Source organism: Schistocerca americana, chromosome 1 (assembly GCF_021461395.2).
Source record: "Schistocerca americana isolate TAMUIC-IGC-003095 chromosome 1, iqSchAmer2.1, whole genome shotgun sequence".
NCBI classification, from domain to species: Eukaryota; Metazoa; Arthropoda; class Insecta; order Orthoptera; family Acrididae; genus Schistocerca; species Schistocerca americana.
In genome coordinates, this window is record NC_060119.1 from 1228587972 (window position 1) to 1228605796 (window position 17825).

The window sequence follows — 17825 nt, forward strand, 5'->3', positions numbered from 1 at the left end:
AAATATGTATTGACTGTGCCTTATATAGACCCATATTGTGAAATTTCAAAACAGTTTTTAGCTAATTTCTTTAGCCTTAAAACTATATTAAGAGCAATGAAACTATGTAGAGAGTGAGAGCAATGTGTTTGCAGGGACAAGGTCAGATGTACCCACGGCGGGTGGCTCCTTACCCGAGCCCTACAATGCACGCTGCTCACAAACGGCAGCCACATTTCACACAGCAGCAAGCGCAGCCCGTTTCACCTGCATTTTCTCCTGCTAGCACTACTGCACCACAGGTCAGTTAACAATTACTGTGCATAAGTGAAAACGTTAAATGCCATCTGACATCAAGTAATCAAACAAATGGTAGGGAAACAGAGAATGTGGCCAGAGCAGAGCATACAATAAAATAAGTATGCTCAAATTCATTTGTGCCAGTCTGAAAGAATCTCTACTTTATACAAAACAGAAATGAGTAATGACAGATTAACAGCATTGGTTATGTGCTTTTTAACAAAAGGAGAAAAAGTATATTTCAGTTGAAAAGAAGATCTTTCTTTCTAAGTGGAGTGTGTGCTGTTGTGAAACCTACACACAAGTTAAAGCTGTGTACCAGACTAGGACACAAACCCAGATCTCTGCCTTGCCTGCAAGGTCCAGATTTCAATCCATGCCCTACACTTAGTTTTAATATGTCCATAAATTTTATATTAACTTTGTCAAGAAAACTATGGACTCAGTATCTAAAGTTACATTGTTATGCTCTGCTCCTTTACAGTTTGTTGCCTTAACTCGCAAGATCATTAGCATGAAATACATTTAGAACATTACCCACAAATACTGTACCTTAATGAATTACATTTCATTTGTATCATACTCTAATGTATGGCCTGGACAAAAACTGGAAACATTGGAGAAAAAGATACATAAAGGCACTGGATCATCTTTCAGGCCTATTATGATTGCCTTCAATACAAAATTTGTTACAAAATGCATTTCCACAATATTTGAATTAGCTTAGGCAGGTCTTTCAAGCTTGTACATGAAGTGTCATCTATTTGTTTTTCAGATTAAAGGAGAACATCTGTTTCTTCTGTAGTTTCTGCAGTTTATCAGATATCCTATAACATTCATTACTGCAGGGCCTGTGTAGATAATGAATTCAACATTTTCCTCATTGCATACTAAATAGTTTGTGTGTTTTGTCACATCGCCCTTCTTATATGGTGTAGTATATGACAAAGCATGCTCTTTACTCCCTGAAACAACTTTGCAACTAAATTTTTGTTTAATAGTACTACAAAAGCTAAGAAAAAAGGCACTTGATCATGACAGAAATCTTTGCATTGGAAATTAGATATCCAAATAAAAAATCTGCAGTTTTCACTCTGCATGTACAAATTTGAGCTATTGTTAATAGGAGAGGTGACTTGCAAAATCATCTTTTGCTCTCCCATATGTCCTTCTTTTGCTCATGAAGGTTTCATCATCTTCTCATTAGTATTAAGGAATAGCCTTTGAGGTTTTCGTTGCTGATTTCTTCTGTCATTTCTTTTGTTAACTGTTCAGGCTTTCGAGAAGTTTGTCTGAAGTGAAGCAACTATTTCTCATTCTTCAACTCTCTGTCTGCCCAATCTCTCTCTCTCTCTCTCTCTCTCTCTCTCTCTCTCTCTCTCTCTCTCTCTCTTTTCTCTCTGAGCTGCTTTCAAATCATTACACCTCATAACAGATGATGTCTTTCCATGATATTTGTGTTTCATCATAACCTTAGAACCAGGTTACCCTCTTTACATCTATTAAAGTGGCAGTCTTTGTTCCAGATGGTCCAACTAAACGTGCACCAACAATCTGCCCTCTTTGAAAACCTGGTAAGTCTCCCCTCTTGCAGCACTTGTTTATGAACTGTTGCACAAGAGTAATATGCTACTATATAGGTTAAATAAAATTATGAATAACTGTGATCATGATCACAGAAAGTTGGTTCAGACATGGCAGCTCGATGTTTATAGAATCCAACACCCCAATTATGCCCACTGTATAATAATTAGACATGTGTTCTGATGACTTCAACTGACCCCAATGCCCACATACATATCTGTTTGTCTAGTGTTTCCAGATTTTTTTCCAGCTTCAGAACAAAGAGTACTTACTGCTTATTCTAGTTCCCTGTGGACCCTTCCCTCCCCCCTCCTCCCATCGCACACACTGTAGTGTTACTGTGGAAGGATATATCAAATTGGAAGCGAAGGAAACACATTTTAAGAAACTGACAAACACAAATGAAAATAATAAGAAACTAACAAAAATACTTAAAATTGAACATCAGGGAGGAAGATCGTGATTAGTGACTAGAAATTGTGTTATTTATGTAATTGTTAAAAAGAGTCATTATTACAATCCAATTACTAGAGCTCTGATCAGGTGTACTAGTGGGTGTCTGCTAGCATGCTGATGCCACACTTGTGCCCTGGTCTCCCACAGCGATCTCTCTCTCTCTCTCTCTCTCTCTCTCTCTCTCTCTCTCTCTCTCTCCTCTCCCTCTCCCTCTCCCTCTCCCTCCCCCCCCCCCCCCCCCCAACATTTCTAAAATGAGAAATTGACAATGCTTGGCATTCTTAGCCACATAGATCAAGTGTCAGTAGAGAGTAGTGTTTAGATTTCCACACAGTTCTTGTTTTCCATTCCTTATTTAGTTATTAGTTTCAGCAATTTGAGTTGCAGTAAAAAAGTGTATTTTGTGGTATTTTTCGTGCAATTTATTTAATGAGTGAATGTGTTGTTTGTAAGATGAAAATGGGAAAGCAGGAAGGAAGTGAAATTTCCCCTTTGCTCTTGGGTATACATAAAACTCCAACAAGACAACACAGCAAGAAGAATGTGGCTGAAAAAGACAGTAGAGTTTTGGCACTGAAGCAAATGCATAATCCACAATGTATAGAAATACATCTTGTAGAGGATTATGGTGAAGTAGTAGCATCTGTATGGGGTTAAGAAAAATTTCCAGAAGGTAGACGTAATCAATAGCTATTGTATCAAGGAATGCAGTAATATATGACTGAAAAAAAAACCAACCTTTGTAAGAAAAAACCTCGCTGGTCTACAGGCTATTTGTGCTGCAGCTTGTGGCAGTGGTTTGAGAACTATCCAGCATGTGTACCGCGAGGGAAGGTTCACAAAATTTGAATCTGCCAGGAGGCATAGTAGAAAGCACAGCTGTTTAACCAAACTAAACAACTTTGATAAAGATGTTGTCTGAATGTTATGATAGTGGTGAAAAATAAATTTTACCCCATCTGCTAGATCTGTGAATGCATATTAATCAGTGTAGGATCTAAATACAAGCATTAGAATGATGGTAGACAATTTTTACTTGGATGCAGTGATATAGTGTAAATTTTTGTGGACAATGACTGTGCTCAGTACTTCCGGTGGCATGTGACCTATATTCTCTCTGGATGAAACTTTGGTTACTCAGAACCATTCAATAAAGTAGATGTGACAGAATTTGAACCAATAGGAGCCCTTGTGGAAGCTGTTGGGAAGGGGGCCTTAACACCCCTGTTGAGAAAGGAGCGGGCTGATTGTTGTTTGTATGGGGCCAGTGAAGACTAGCTTTCTTAAAGGAAGTAAATTAGTTTACAGATGTTGCAGAACAAACAAATCAGAAGATTATCATTCATAAATGAACACAAATAAGTTCAAAAATTAGTTAGAAACCCCTTTTTTTAATTTATTTGAAGAAGGTTCCATCATTGTCATGGACAACACCTAGTATCATTGGAGATCATGTTAAAAAAATAGGGTTTTGTAGCCCCATCATTGTCATGGATAATACCTAATATCATTGGATATCATATTGAAAAATGGGGTTTTGTAGCCAAAAGGGTGGGGAATAATGTGGTATATAGGAATCCTGAATAAAACCAACCTGCTTCCATAAAAAAATGTGTTAAATTACTTATTGAATGCCCCTCATAATTTAAGAATCTTTTTTACTGCATATAGGCTTGTTATGTTTTAGTTATATTCAATATTTTTTAATTAATGAAACATCAAGAAAATTACATCCTAGAAAAAAATTTGAAGTGTAGCAGTAGCAGAACCAAATCCAATGCCAATCATTTAAAGATGCAATGAAGGAAACAAATTGTGTTACAGGTGCTGCCTGAAATGTGTGTGTGTGTGTGTGTGTGTGTGTGTGTAACATTCCAAATTGATAGAAACAATGGCCACACTCAATTTCTTTTCAGAACTGATTACATTTTCTTTCCCATCGTACTGGAATGTTCCTCTTACCCTGCAGTTCTGAGTAACTTTCATGTTTGTTTTAAATAATAGTATTTAATAATCATTGCACACTATGCTAAGTTTCATCAGGATTGCAAAAAAAGAAATGAATGTATATATAGACAGATGCCAGCTGGAAGAACAGTCACTCAAAAGCCTGGAGAGGGGAGAGACAGTCACTCAAAATCCTGGAGAGGGGAGAGACAGTGCATAGAAATGAATAGATCACATTGGACTAAGATTCAAGGCTCCATGTTTTCCATAGTACTTGTGTTTTATGATCTGTTCATCAAATTTTTGTGATCAAAGATTTTCAGTCACCTTTCTTTCATTTCAGAATCTCTACATGTATCCTTTCATTTTTGTTAGTTTTTATAAATTGATTTGATAAATTCTATTCTTAAAATTGAACACCTGTCAGTCAAAATTCAATTGTTCCTGTTTCAGTGTGTTCTAAGTGGATGCTGGCTGTAAATACTGTTCATTCTTTATTTTCATTTTGAATAGATCTCATTTTATTTTATAAAGGATGAGTTCACAGTTGGGGAAGCTCACAAACATGCTCCCATTCAAGCACATTGTATGGTGAATACGTAAGTGACGCCATAATCTGTTCCATGCAGTACGGGAGTGGCGGAGCTTACGGAGGTCGGGCTGGACCCGGCCCCGGTCCTGGCCCCATGCCAGGATTCCAGCAGTATGGCCCCCCACAAACCCAGCAGCAGCAGCAACAGCAGCACCAACAGCAGCAGCAGCAGCAGCAACAGCAACAACAACAGCAGCAGCACCAACACCAGCAGCAGCAACAGCAACAAGTCGGTGTCGGAGCCAGCCAATTCGGTACCGTGCGGGGTGCTGCACGCCAGCCCACTCCGCCTTATGCCTCTCCGATGCCTGGGGCCGGAGGGGCTGCCGGTCCGGGAGGCGGGCCATTCTTCTGTGGAGTTGGCGCACCCTTCTCGCCGAGTTATGGGGCTGGTACAGGTGCTTACCAGCACAGCCCTGTACCTGGCAACCCCACACCACCTCTCACACCAGCAGCCAGTGCTCCACCTTATGCTTCGCCTGGTTCCGGAGCTGACGTGAAGCCCAGCTTCCCAGACGTCAGACCGCCGATGCCGATGCAGAGTGAGTGAAGTAACACAGTGGCTGGCTGTCAGTGGTGCAGCATGAGTGATACCCCAAAAGTCTCATTGCAGATGTGGCACTTGATGGCTATATTTGTATAACAGAGTTCATATTCACTATAAAACATAAACTTTGAAACCTTGTTGGTCCTCATTTGGGAAATTTTCAGGAATGACTGGGAAGGAGTAGTATAGCAGACTATTTTAGGAGCACGTGGTGTTTAAAGACAGAAAAGAATAAGCTTTTTTATGTCTGCAGTTTGGAAGAACACTGATGCTGCACTTCTGACAGACTTAACCTTTCTACTTTTCATTACCATAATTGTATTCTGTAGTAATAGGTGGTGTAAGTATATTTAAGAAATTCAGTACCAATAGGTAACTTCATGTAAAATGGAACTGAATCGAATAGTGTGTGATCCATTAATACTTGATGTAATAAACACAAGAAACCAGTGAATGGCCACTGTGTATAAATATTTAATGTTTTTTGATAGTGAATATGTGAAATGTCTTCAGTTGATGAGTATTTTTTTAGTGACAAAAGTTTAGGGGTCAGGTGTCATGATAAGTTATATTGTAGAGATTCATTTTGTTGGCTCGTGTGGGTTGAAACTTGGTTTGCCATTACTAATGTTTCTTGACTGGTTAAATTAATTAATTAAAATATTTGAACTAATTCACATAGTGCTCAACAGAAAAGCAATACATATTATAGTTTTATTTTACGTAGACAAATTATTCTCTTTACATAATGAGCTTTATTTTGCATTATTCTTTACTATAAAGTCAAATATTTTACTGTTAGTTTATGGTGCTTTTCTAAACAAAATCTTCTCTTCTGTCTACTATTTTCTGTTTCAATAGTAGTATTCAGCCTATTTTCTGTTTCGGTAATAGTATTCAGTTGGTATTGAAACTTAGTTGTTGCTATGGTATATCTGAATCACAGAGTGATATTTTATTTGTGAACAGTCAGGTTAAAGAGTGAGGGATCTATATTTTACTGCTGTTCAACTAGTTACTCTTTTCATTTGGTATAAAACAATATGGACCAAAATATGCTTTGTCTATATTTTTATAAAAAAGTATAGTATCTCATATTGAAAGATGTAGCACCCAGCCCAGAATTATCTATAAAATGATCTGCAGCTTATTACACCAACTGTCCAGGGAAGTATGCTGTAAAATTGAGAATGATGACGTAAGACTTTCATTTTGAATCTCTTAAGAAGTAGATTTGAAAGCAGACTTGCAGAATTTACTACCTACTTTTTTACATCTTTAAAGATCCAGTTGCAGTTTTTATCTCATTTCATACATATGTGAAAGAAGCTGCTTGGTTGCTCAAACTGAAATACGCACTTACATGTGTATACTGTTCAACACTGCTCAATCATTCATGGAAATGAGAAATACCCATAAGCACGGCTAATCAAAATAATTATTTTCTCAGGCCATAGTACGTACTGAAAATAACAAAGACAATTTTGGCAGCAACTGTTTCTTGGCAAAAATAAATAAATACAGTGTGTGCTGCCTGCATAACAGGAACATTGTTTCATTTTATGATTTTTTTGTAATTTGAAGAAATCGGTTAATTTTTGTGTTAGTAAAGGTTATGTTTTCTTTTTAATGTCCCTTTCAGCTGCCTACATGACAAACCAGCCGTGCTGGTGTGAGCAACCAGTGTTTCATCACTCATGTGACAAGGTGTCCAAATTTTTGCGTAAGTGACACATTTTAATTGTGACACGTTTTGTATCTGCGTTCACTTTTTAAGTATGGTGTGTACAACAGCTTCTGTGTGTATTTGTGGTCTGTACACTGCATGTGCAATTCTAAATGTTGTACTCAGTTGTCAGGACAGATTCAAATCTCCACCATCAAATTAGTGAAAATAAATAGAAAGGAAAAAGAACAAAGATTCAATGAATAAATCTTAAATTCCAAAAAATTAATTACAGAACACAGCAGAAATGAAGGTTAAAGTGAAGATAGTATTTTGTCCTGGAGGCAAAAAGACATAAGTTTTGTATCTCCATTTTTTCTTCTTCTGAAAGCATTTTTTAATGTCTGATTCATGACCTTAAAATAACTATTTTTTGGCATAACTTCTTGGTTCACGTTGCTCAAACTGATAGCTGATGAAAGACACACACAAATTTAGGATTACATTTGTTTTCTTCAAAATTTTACCTGTTTCTTTTGGGATTAATAAGTCATTTCTTCTTGTGCTGAAATTCTGTCTGTCTATGTGCAGTGGATTTGTAATGCTGAAAAACACTGTGTAAGCATCTGAAAAAATAGATAAAATACTGAGGAAGTAAAGAAAAAAGCTTTTAACAGACTGTAGTTTTCATGAAATGTATTCTGTAAAGCAGAAATAGAGGAACATTATTATCAGTAAGCATATTTAAATAAATAACAACCATGATAATTTGTTCTTCACATGACAAAAAAAGTTGAGTATAGATATTTCAATTTGGTGTTAGTTTTCATTTCTGCCTGAAGCTATATGTTTTGCATTCCAACTCTTTGTTTTAAATAACCCAAAATAATCAACAGAAGTGCTGGCGGGTTTGTGCTTTTATCATTGCTTTCTTTTACAAACTGTCTGCCTGTTTTCTGATGAAAGAAACTGGAAGGGGAACCTGTCATGTACAAAGTCAAATTTCCAAGCATTTCCAACAGCTCATTTTATTTGTGCTACCATATAAATGAAATAATTTGAATTGAAATGAGTCATTTGGATGTAACTAGGCTAATGGCTTAAAGAAAATGTTAATTTTGCATGAAATGGACCAACTTCTCTTCTTTTGCGTCTAAAATCAATGCCAAAAGAAAGCACAAGTTGTGCAATGAGCTTTTGAGTGAGACTGTTTCACTGCTTTCAAATATTTAAGCTAATAAACAAAAATCTTATGTAGTTTTAATTTTTGTTCTTTGCAGAGGATGATGAATTAAGGCTGACATTTCCTGTTAGAGATGGCATCATCTTGCCTCCATTCCGGCTTGAGCACAACCTGGCCGTCAGCAACCATGTCTTCCAACTCAAACCAACTGTCCATCAGACACTCATGTGGCGGTAAGAAATAGAAACATTATGTTTAGTTTAATAATCTGCAATGAGAATTGCTACAAAATGACACAGGTTGAAAAAATTTTACTTAGTAAGCTGCAACGGAGACAGCCTTGAGCAGGAAGTCGCAAAGCTGGTAGCTTTTGGAACCAGAAAAAAAGGTTGGAAGAACCAAGATTAATTTAGAAAGACATAAAGTAACGCATGTCTGAGAGAGAGACAGTGGGCTACTATGAGAGGTGAATAAACAAACTGTATAGGTCATGCTAAGTCTGCAACACTCTTTTTCTTTATCAGACAAAGGGCTTTCCAACTCTGAAATCCAGCATGTTTATTGTTTTATTCTTGTGCTTGTCTCCATTACTGTTTGATAAGTAAAGTTTTTTTTCTATTTGCTTTTGGTTGTACCTGGAATAAAACAATGTGAAATTGTCAACACAACAATATTTTTTAAAATTAAAAATAGAAGTAAAAAGCAATTCTTATACTAAGACAGAAGAGAAGTGTCCAATTGCTTGTTAAATTGGTGTATGTGCAGTATTGCTTGAAGTTAATATATTTTGTTATGATCTACAAATTGCTTTGGCAAGTATTTTCAGGCATGCAGAAATGATTATTGTTATTCTTCTTAATTATGTTTAAAAGGATAAAAAAATAGCATGCAAATTCTGTGAAAGTATTGCTGGTGAAATAATCTTGAGATAAGGCCTGACTATTAGAGGGGAAAAAATTCTTCAGGGTACTGCACTTGAGTGATTAGAAGTCTGAGGAGTTGGAACACCCAACTTTTAACTAGAGTAGTCTCCATGTAGCTTCCACCTATTCCCATACTTACAGAAATTTGCATTGGAAAGTGTTTAGAGACCAGTGAAGTTCAGACCATCCAGAATCACGTTTGTGGTACATAACCTGTCCACAGGACTACACCAAAAAAGTAGATCTTTGAACTAAAACAATTTTAAAAATTTTACCATTCCACGGTGGCAGGCTGTTATAGCAACCGGTTTAAAAGTGTTTAAGAACAAGAGCAGTCTCAGTAATGTTTGTGTGCACACCAATACAGACATTGTACCATGTGCGAATTGTACCATGGTTTTGTATGCGTGGCCCTATCTTGTTCTGTCGTAGTGGAACCGGCTGGTGTGCTCAAGGTCCACTGCAGGGTTTAGATGTTTCATGGTGGATGGATTATATATCCAGTTACCTTGGTGTCTATTTTATGTTATTTGTAGTTTCATGACTGATGGGCCACATATCCTTCTACTTTTACACAATCTGATGATGTCCCAAGAGGGTGAAACATATAATTGCCACTAAATAATCTTGCAACCAAGACTGTTTTTGTTCTGTAAAACAGTTTTTCACTGCCAGGCAAAGAAATTTTAGCCTCACTCTCTAACATACAAAAAGCAAGAACATGGAAAATATTTGCAAGTTTTATAAAATGTTTTGTACATTCAAGTTTGCTGGTAATATTATGGTACCATTGCAAGAGATGATACCATTTCGTACCAAATTTATTCATTCAAAATTCTGACTCAGTGGCTAAATTTCTACGTAATATTTACAGCAAGCTAAAATCAGTTTACAGTGTTCTTACATTCATTTTTTTATTGTACAGGTCAGATTTGGAGTTGCAGCTCAAGTGCTTCCACCATGAAGATAGACAAATGAATACCAATTGGCCTGCAAGTGTGCAGGTTTCAGTGAATGCAACCCCACTAAGCATCGACCGTGGGGAAAATAAAACCTCGCACAAGCCACTTTACCTAAAAGAAGTTTGCCAGCCAGGAAGGAACACAATACAAATCACTGTCTCTGCCTGTTGCTGTGTAAGTATTTTTCTGGATCAAAAGTTAATTACCATGTTTATTTGGAATGGAGCGGTGTTAATGTAATTTTTAAGTTAGTTAAAGGATGAACTGAAGAACATTTCTAAGTAGGGACAAACTGGTTTTCTGTTTACCATTCTTTTTTTTCATCGTCAGTTTAACCTGACTGTAAAAACGTATAAAAATAACTCATTTTCAGTTTTGTGTTGCTGGTTTTTCCAATAATAAACAAGGACGTCAATCAAACACTGAAAAATTCTAAGACTCCCATGGACTTTTACACTATACATTTCAAGGCATGTAGAATCAAAATTTCAAGCAAAACAGTTAGACTAAAGAAAACTTAGTCTGATCGCTGCTTTTCGGGAAAAATAATGAGGGGATGAATACAGCAAAAAAATGCCAGTATTCTCCTACTGGGTCTAATTTTTTGAAACTCCACTCAAAATTCGTGCTGTAATTGAGGATCATATAACTATTTGGGCTTTGCAATTATTCAGTGGTAAAAAGTGAAAATTGTGGTTGGGGGCTCTATCTTTCATGTTATGTTGTCCATTTTCGAGGGCTACAAGCATATAAAGGAACATTATGTGGATGCAGACAGCAGATCAACTACTTCCAATTTTTATTATTAACTGTGAATGAATTGTTAAATTTTTATTTATTACTTTTGCCATAATTTCCTTTCTCTTTAATTATATTGTAGAAATGATAGAGAAATGATAAGCTTTCATGTAAAATTTGTAGCCTTGCTTATTCTTTAATTATTACTAAACCTGTTTTGTAGTCATATTTATTTACTTTTGAACAGGAATTTGAATAGGCCTATGGAAGTCCTTTGCTAACGAAAATAAAAATATGCTTTCAAAAAATTCTAAGTAACAATTTAGAAACTTGGCTGAATATAACATTTACAAGGAACAATTATGAGACAATAGCTAAAATTTAAATACTGGATTAATTTATTGGCCAATATTTATTCATAAATACTCAATGTATTAGTTAATCTGTGAGTGCTTTTGTCAAAAACAATATCAAGGGTGATATTAAGCTTTTGTAAGCCACAGAACTTCATACCAAAGATAAATATTTTTTAGGCTACAAATGATAAGCCTTCTACTCAGCTCCCAAAAAATGAGAGTAACACTGCTTCTGGGGTGTAAAGAGAACTGAAAGTAAAGCTGTATTTCACTAGGAAACAAACTTTCAGGCTCCACTAGCCCACTTTTGGCTACTTCCTGGTCATGTGATGGCCAAAGAGGGTTTGCAGTTGTTCTGATCTTCTCCCAAGGCGAATGTTTACTGATTTTGTCCAAGTACTTATTTACCTCTTGGGTCAAATAGCTGATGGCTTTGCTGGATTTGAACGTTTTCGTGTACATTTTTTTAAGCTGTGGATCAGATAGTGTAGAACTGCACAGCAAAGTGTCTGTAATGCTTTTGCATTTCTGTCTTTAAGGCTGGTTAGAAGCATTTGAGGTAGGACTTTCGGTCCGCTATGCATAGAATAGATTTTTTAAATGCGTTTTCGAGAATGGCTACTTGGGGAATAACAAGGCTTACTGTAATTAATGTGCTTCCAGAAAACTCCTTTGTGTACTTGTCAAAAAGCATTAAAATATCAAGTATTTATGACAACGATTAAATGCGATTTAGTACCTCCCTCCTAGGGATGGTGCCATTCTGCAATGCAGTTGATGTTTGGCAACAACAGTGAGGAATGACTGTATAGACCAGGTAGGGAGGGAAGTGCGTTAGGGTAGTCTGTACAGTTGTACAAAGCCAATGTACCAGGGTGGTATAATGGTTAGTGCATCTGCCTGCTAGTAGAAGACCTAGGTTTGAATGCTGGCCTTCGCTCAAATTTTCATTCATCACTTCAGACTGCATACATACACCATAAATGTTTGACACTTGATAAGCTCTGTCGAACCGTATAGTTTCATTAGATTTGAGTTTCTCACTCCGTTACTGAATAATTAAGCATCCTCTTAGGCATAAAGTACTGCTAGTTGTTAACATACGTACAGTCGCCTATGAAATGAATAGTAACTTATGATATATTGTTGAAATATTAATTTTATAAACCTATTTCTGGAAAGGGTAGGTATAGTCTGCCCGAATTACTTAATTTCGCATGTTGCAATATTCAGCCAGTCTGGTGCACGAAATACAATCCTCTCATGCTGTGGAAAAATGTCTACATATAACACAACACAGAAGGAAAATATCTTGTTAGGAAAAGCAATTTCAGAGAAGTTTTTCATGTGGGCAGAACTTGTCACTTTATAAGAATAATGTGTTACTGTGTACTATTTTGCCATCCAAGAAGGTTGCCACAACAGAGATGAGGCAGATGGAAACCTTGATCACTACACTACAGCTGTTGTCAGTAATCTATAACTATGGGGATTTATGTTATGTGATTAAAAATGGAAACCCACACAAACCCAAGTCACAAGAGCTGGTTCAGCTTTTTTGTTGAGAAGACATTGCTGGACCATTCTTACCAAAGGCTTTACCCTCTCAGTATGTTTATTATTATTGTTCCATTTTAGGAAATTGTCCAGAACTCTTTAAAATTAGTTTCTTCATTAAATCTAATTAAATGCTAGAGTGGTGGCCTGAAATTGGAACAACTGTTACTGCAAAGTGTAATTTTATCATTTCAGAAATAGCTCTACATTTTTATAATTTCTAAAATAACTGTGCAATTTTATGATTTCAGCAAAGTATTGATGTGAACTAAGTTTCCTACAGTGTCATGGCTCCATGCATGAGTTACATTTCTTGTATGTTTCTTTATTCCAGTCTCATTTGTTTGTGTTGCAATTGGTGCATCGTCCCAGTGTGCGCAGTGTGCTCCAGGGTCTCTTGAGAAAACGATTGCTGACTGCTGAACATTGCATATCCAAAATTAAGCGCAATTTCAGCAGTACTGCTTCAGCAGGTGGAGGTTTAGGAGGAGACCGTGATCGTGATGGTGTTGAGCAGACAGCACTGAAGGTATTTACAGTTCATAAAGCTGCTTTTAGAATGTGAGCATATAAAACTGTATCTCTGGGAATACATTATTATTATTATTATTATTATTATTATTATTATACATTTTTGCCCTTAAGACAGTGACTGAACTTGAATATTACATGATTATTCAATTTTCTCCTTTTTATGTTTTCTTCTTTTTCTCTTCCCAAAACCTCTTCTTTCTTTGACTGTGTTCATATTTCCTTTGTTCTGTTTATATTTTTCCTGGTCTCTTTCTTTCTTTTACTTCAAATTTCATGTTCATAATTTTGTTTCTGAATTTGTCTTGTCTTGTTTTTTTTTTTTTTTTTCTCTCTCTTTCTGAGTCTGTGTTGTTCATTCTGTGTATGTGCCCAAAGAATGTCAACCAATGTTTTCTCATTATGTCTGTGAGTCTGTCTGTGTGTTCATACAGTTCTTTGGTTGGCCTCTTCATCCATACACCATCTCTATATATTGCTCCAAATTTTTTTGAAGGATTTATGTTCTATCTTTTCTGTCTTTGTGATTCCTGATGTGGTTGTTTCTGATGCATAGAGGGCTTCTGGTAGTACAACTGTATTGTAGTGCCTGAGTTTCGCTTGTCTTGAGATGCTTCTTTTATTGTAGTGAATCCATGTAAGTTTGTACGCTTTCTGAAGTTTTTCTGTTTGTTCTGTATTGGATGCCTTGTTTGATCCTCCTATTTGTATGTATCCTCCAAGATACTTGAATTTTTCCACTCTGTTGACCAATCCATATTTTGTGTTCATGAATTGTGTATTGTTGTTCTTTCTTTCTATATATTGTGTTTTCTTGTATGCTATCTGTAACCCCTTTTAGCAGAGACTTCATGTAAATATTCCAGGGCTGCTTGCACTTCTTCTCTGTTGTTGCTGAGTATTGCCAAGTTGAATACATTGATTTAAAACATCTGTATCATGTAGATCTTTCTAAAATCATGTGAGAATGGCATAGAAACACAATAGCGTCTTGAATGCTGGGGGATTCCATCCTGTCGTTCCACTTCAGTCAACTGTAGCCTGTCGACATTCAAGCTTTCTTGTCGCTATCTCTTTACTAGATAGTCTGATACCACAGTCTTCGTGCATCATAGGTGCAGGTGCAGGGAAAGTTATTCCCTATTTAGGTCCTACAATGCCATTAAATTATTATCAGGTGGGGCAAATGAGGAAGCAAAAATCTCATTCAGAACTATATTTCAGAGAGTTACAGGAATAGATAGTTATTCCAGCCACTGAATAAACAGAATAAAGGTGGGAGGAAGCACAGCTACAGGAAATTCCCAAAGCTTCACTACTTTGGAATGACTTGGTAGAAGGAGAAGAAAATTTTATCATCAGGGAACTGAAACATAATTTCAATGTGAGACATGTTCTTTGTTTTACTTTATCAGTATTGTAGTAAGCAACACTGTCTTTTAGGCTTTATATGTTAACCATTTTTGTTTTATGGAATTTCCTTCTGGCAGTACACTTTGGTCTTGTTTTGCTTTGATTGATTATTTGTTTGTCCAGTTTTCTTCAGGACTGTAGTAGTAGGTATTGATTTCAAATGTCTATATTTGTCGAATTTTTTATTGTACTGACATAACCTTGAAATATAGGGATTTATAGACTCACTAGATTAGTTTACAAGTTATATCTTGCATAAATTTGTGTGCAGGCTGCAGCTGCCGAACTGCACCAGCCTACAGTGCTCTTTCACAATGAAACCCCCAACACAATCATTGCCCCCCCCCCCCCCCCCCACACACACACACACAACACTGTCTCTGCCACTTTGGGCCAAGCTATTTTGTGCGCACTCTTCACGTGATTTAATTTTGGAGTCAAACCGGTGGAGAGCACAAGACCTCAACAGTACTGAATGAACTGAAAAATACGGACATCATAGGACAAGCTGTTACAGTAACAGAGAATGAAGTAATAGCTTGTGAGAATTAAAATAGGAGGAAAAAAATTGAAATAAATAAGAAAGGCATATAACATTGGTTTTCAGATGTAATGTACTAAGTATGTGTAGCTTCACTTGTCACTTTTGCTGAGATATTTTTTGCTATCTAATGACTTGTACTATGCACACAATCCATAAAAATAATAATTTAGCCAATCCTACTCCCAAGAAAAATTCAAAGTGCCCTCATGCTTTTAATGAGATGTAAAGTCTACATTCATGCATTTTAAATTTACTACTGAAAACGTCTAGTGGGAGGATGTCATCTCAAATGTGTATTGTATGAAATAATGTAAAATATATATTTAACAGTTTCTTTAGGTAGCTCTTTTGCCTGTAGAGCTATTGTGGAACTCCATATCTATACTAATAACAGAGTGAATAAGACTGTATATCATTTCAGTTCTAATACAGTTCACTTTTATTTCAGGTCTCCTTGAAATGCCCTATAACCTTTAAACGTATCACCTTACCCGCCCGCGGTCACGACTGCAAGCATATCCAGTGCTTTGATCTGGAATCTTACCTACAGTTGAACTGTGAGCGGGGTTCTTGGCGATGCCCTGTCTGCAAGTGAGTAATTATTTACTACGAAAGGATCCATTTCGTCTTTTGGTGTTTAAATGCAAAGCATCTTAATTTGTAATACGTGTTAGCTTCTTGGTGATTTTATTATTTTTTAATTGATCAGTGTAAAAATTGTAATGTGATATATTACAATACAGTACACTGTAGTAAACTGTCATAATAATTTCTCCGTCTTCTAAATTACAGTATATTAAGCAGGAATTTTATTTTTTAAATTCACAGAATGTTAAATACAATAGTAAAAATTGTACTGAAATACCGGTGTCTATTTTTAAAAATAAATTGTGGCCATAATTGGTAAAATGATACATGGAAGCAAATAAAATAGAGTGCATGTGGCTGATTCTACGGATAGCAAGAAAAGAAAACACATGCGAAGTTTTACTATTCAGAGTTTTCAATAGTTTATAACAATCTTGTGTGAATCAAACAATACTTAAGACCATCAATGGTTTTCTTCTTTGTTGAAGCTTGTTATCTCTTGTGCGACCAACTCCATTACTGCAGTTACCTGATGCATACCTTCAGTTACAAATATATTACAAGGATGCCCGATATAGAATAGGTATTGAGTTACATACAGACACAATTGTGCCAGTCTGTGACTTGACATCTCCTCTATGTGATGAGTTACAATTTATCCTTTTCATATTGTTGTTAGTACATCTGGTGTTTGATATCTGAAGTTATATATACATCTGTCTGTGAAACTCTGTCTGGGATAATATATACTGCATTGTCAACCCAGTCACTAATTCCGTCTGAATGCATTTTATTTATCAGACGGTAGTACCAATTAAAAGAACTTTGGAAATTCAAGATCTGCAAAACTTCCAGGATTGCCTTGATTTATAGTTGGGTGTTAATGCGTTAGCAGTGTTACCTAAAACAAACATAGCTTTTAAGGCATTATGTGTCAGTAGTGTAAGCATTAGTTTTACATGATCAATTTTTATGGATCCATGCTGATTGCCATGAAAGTACAGTTATACTGAAGAAAGCAAATTGTATCTAAGTTATTATAAATTCTGCAACAGGAAGCTCTTGCAGTATAGGGTGGCAGTTTCGCATTACATTTTGTTGGACATCTGACTGATAGTTACAAACTTGAATTCTTTTTCTAACTCAGCACAAACATCTGCTTCCAGTAAATAATCATCAATAAGAGAAATAATTCAGCTAAAAATTCCTTGTAGAGCTTTACAGACACTAGCAAGAACCTTTTCCTTCTTAACACTCTCATCTGATCCAGCTGCTATTTAAATGTTTGTATCTAATAATTCTTCAAGAAGCCAACAGTCTGCATTATATAAATAGTAATGATTAATTAATTTGTGGTATGTATAATGTAATGAGATGTAGAGAGGTAGGAACATTTTATTGTGCCACACTAAAAGAGCCATGTATTGTGTTACAGCAAACCTGCACAGCTTGAAGGACTTGAGGTGGATCAGTACATGTGGGGAATTCTGAACACAATCAGTAATAGTGACATGGAGGAAGTCACCATTGATTCTGCTGCTAACTGGAAACCAGCCAAAAGTGTACCAGGAATAAAGGTCAGTGGGGTACAAGTTAATTAAGAACCTGACATAAATGAACTAGCAGGTCTTACACATTGTGTTTAAAAGGACAGCAGTGACAAATGTAAACTGCTGACATTAAACAGGTTGGATTGTTCAAAAAGTGTGACTTTAGCACAACCAAAACCAAAACTGGAATATAAATAGTAGTTGAGTGGACAGATCAGAATTAATCTTATGCCATCCAGCACTTCGTATTAAAGCTGAGTAGCTGTTGTGGGATTGAAAAAAAAGATTTGTATTCAGTTTCCTTTTCAAATTTTGAGGCTTCTTTGGCAGGTAAAGAAAAGAAACATATGTATATGAAAGTTGTTGAACCAGTCACACTTGGAATGAAAATGAGTGTCTCATGGGCATT

The 17825-nt window shown here is 36.2% G+C and overlaps 1 protein-coding gene across 5 annotated transcripts in view; it reads left to right on the plus strand.

Moving 5' to 3' along the window:
- The window catches only part of LOC124619926 (zinc finger MIZ domain-containing protein 1-like), a 145748-nt gene that overhangs the window by 117590 nt on the left and 10333 nt on the right, over positions 1 to 17825 (plus strand). For 3 of the 5 annotated variants that reach the window (XM_047146572.1, XM_047146598.1, XM_047146606.1), the window contains 9 exons: positions 135 to 281; positions 1806 to 1853; positions 4896 to 5400; positions 7048 to 7128; positions 8352 to 8487; positions 10103 to 10313; positions 13125 to 13319; positions 15727 to 15869; positions 17302 to 17443. In XM_047146572.1, the coding sequence (XP_047002528.1) occupies positions 135 to 281; positions 1806 to 1853; positions 4896 to 5400; positions 7048 to 7128; positions 8352 to 8487; positions 10103 to 10313; positions 13125 to 13319; positions 15727 to 15869; positions 17302 to 17443 (1608 nt within the window). The remainder of the gene's footprint in view (positions 1 to 134; positions 282 to 1805; positions 1854 to 4895; positions 5401 to 7047; positions 7129 to 8351; positions 8488 to 10102; positions 10314 to 13124; positions 13320 to 15726; positions 15870 to 17301; positions 17444 to 17825) is intronic. The other 2 variants (XM_047146588.1, XM_047146580.1) reach the window with 2 other exon arrangements.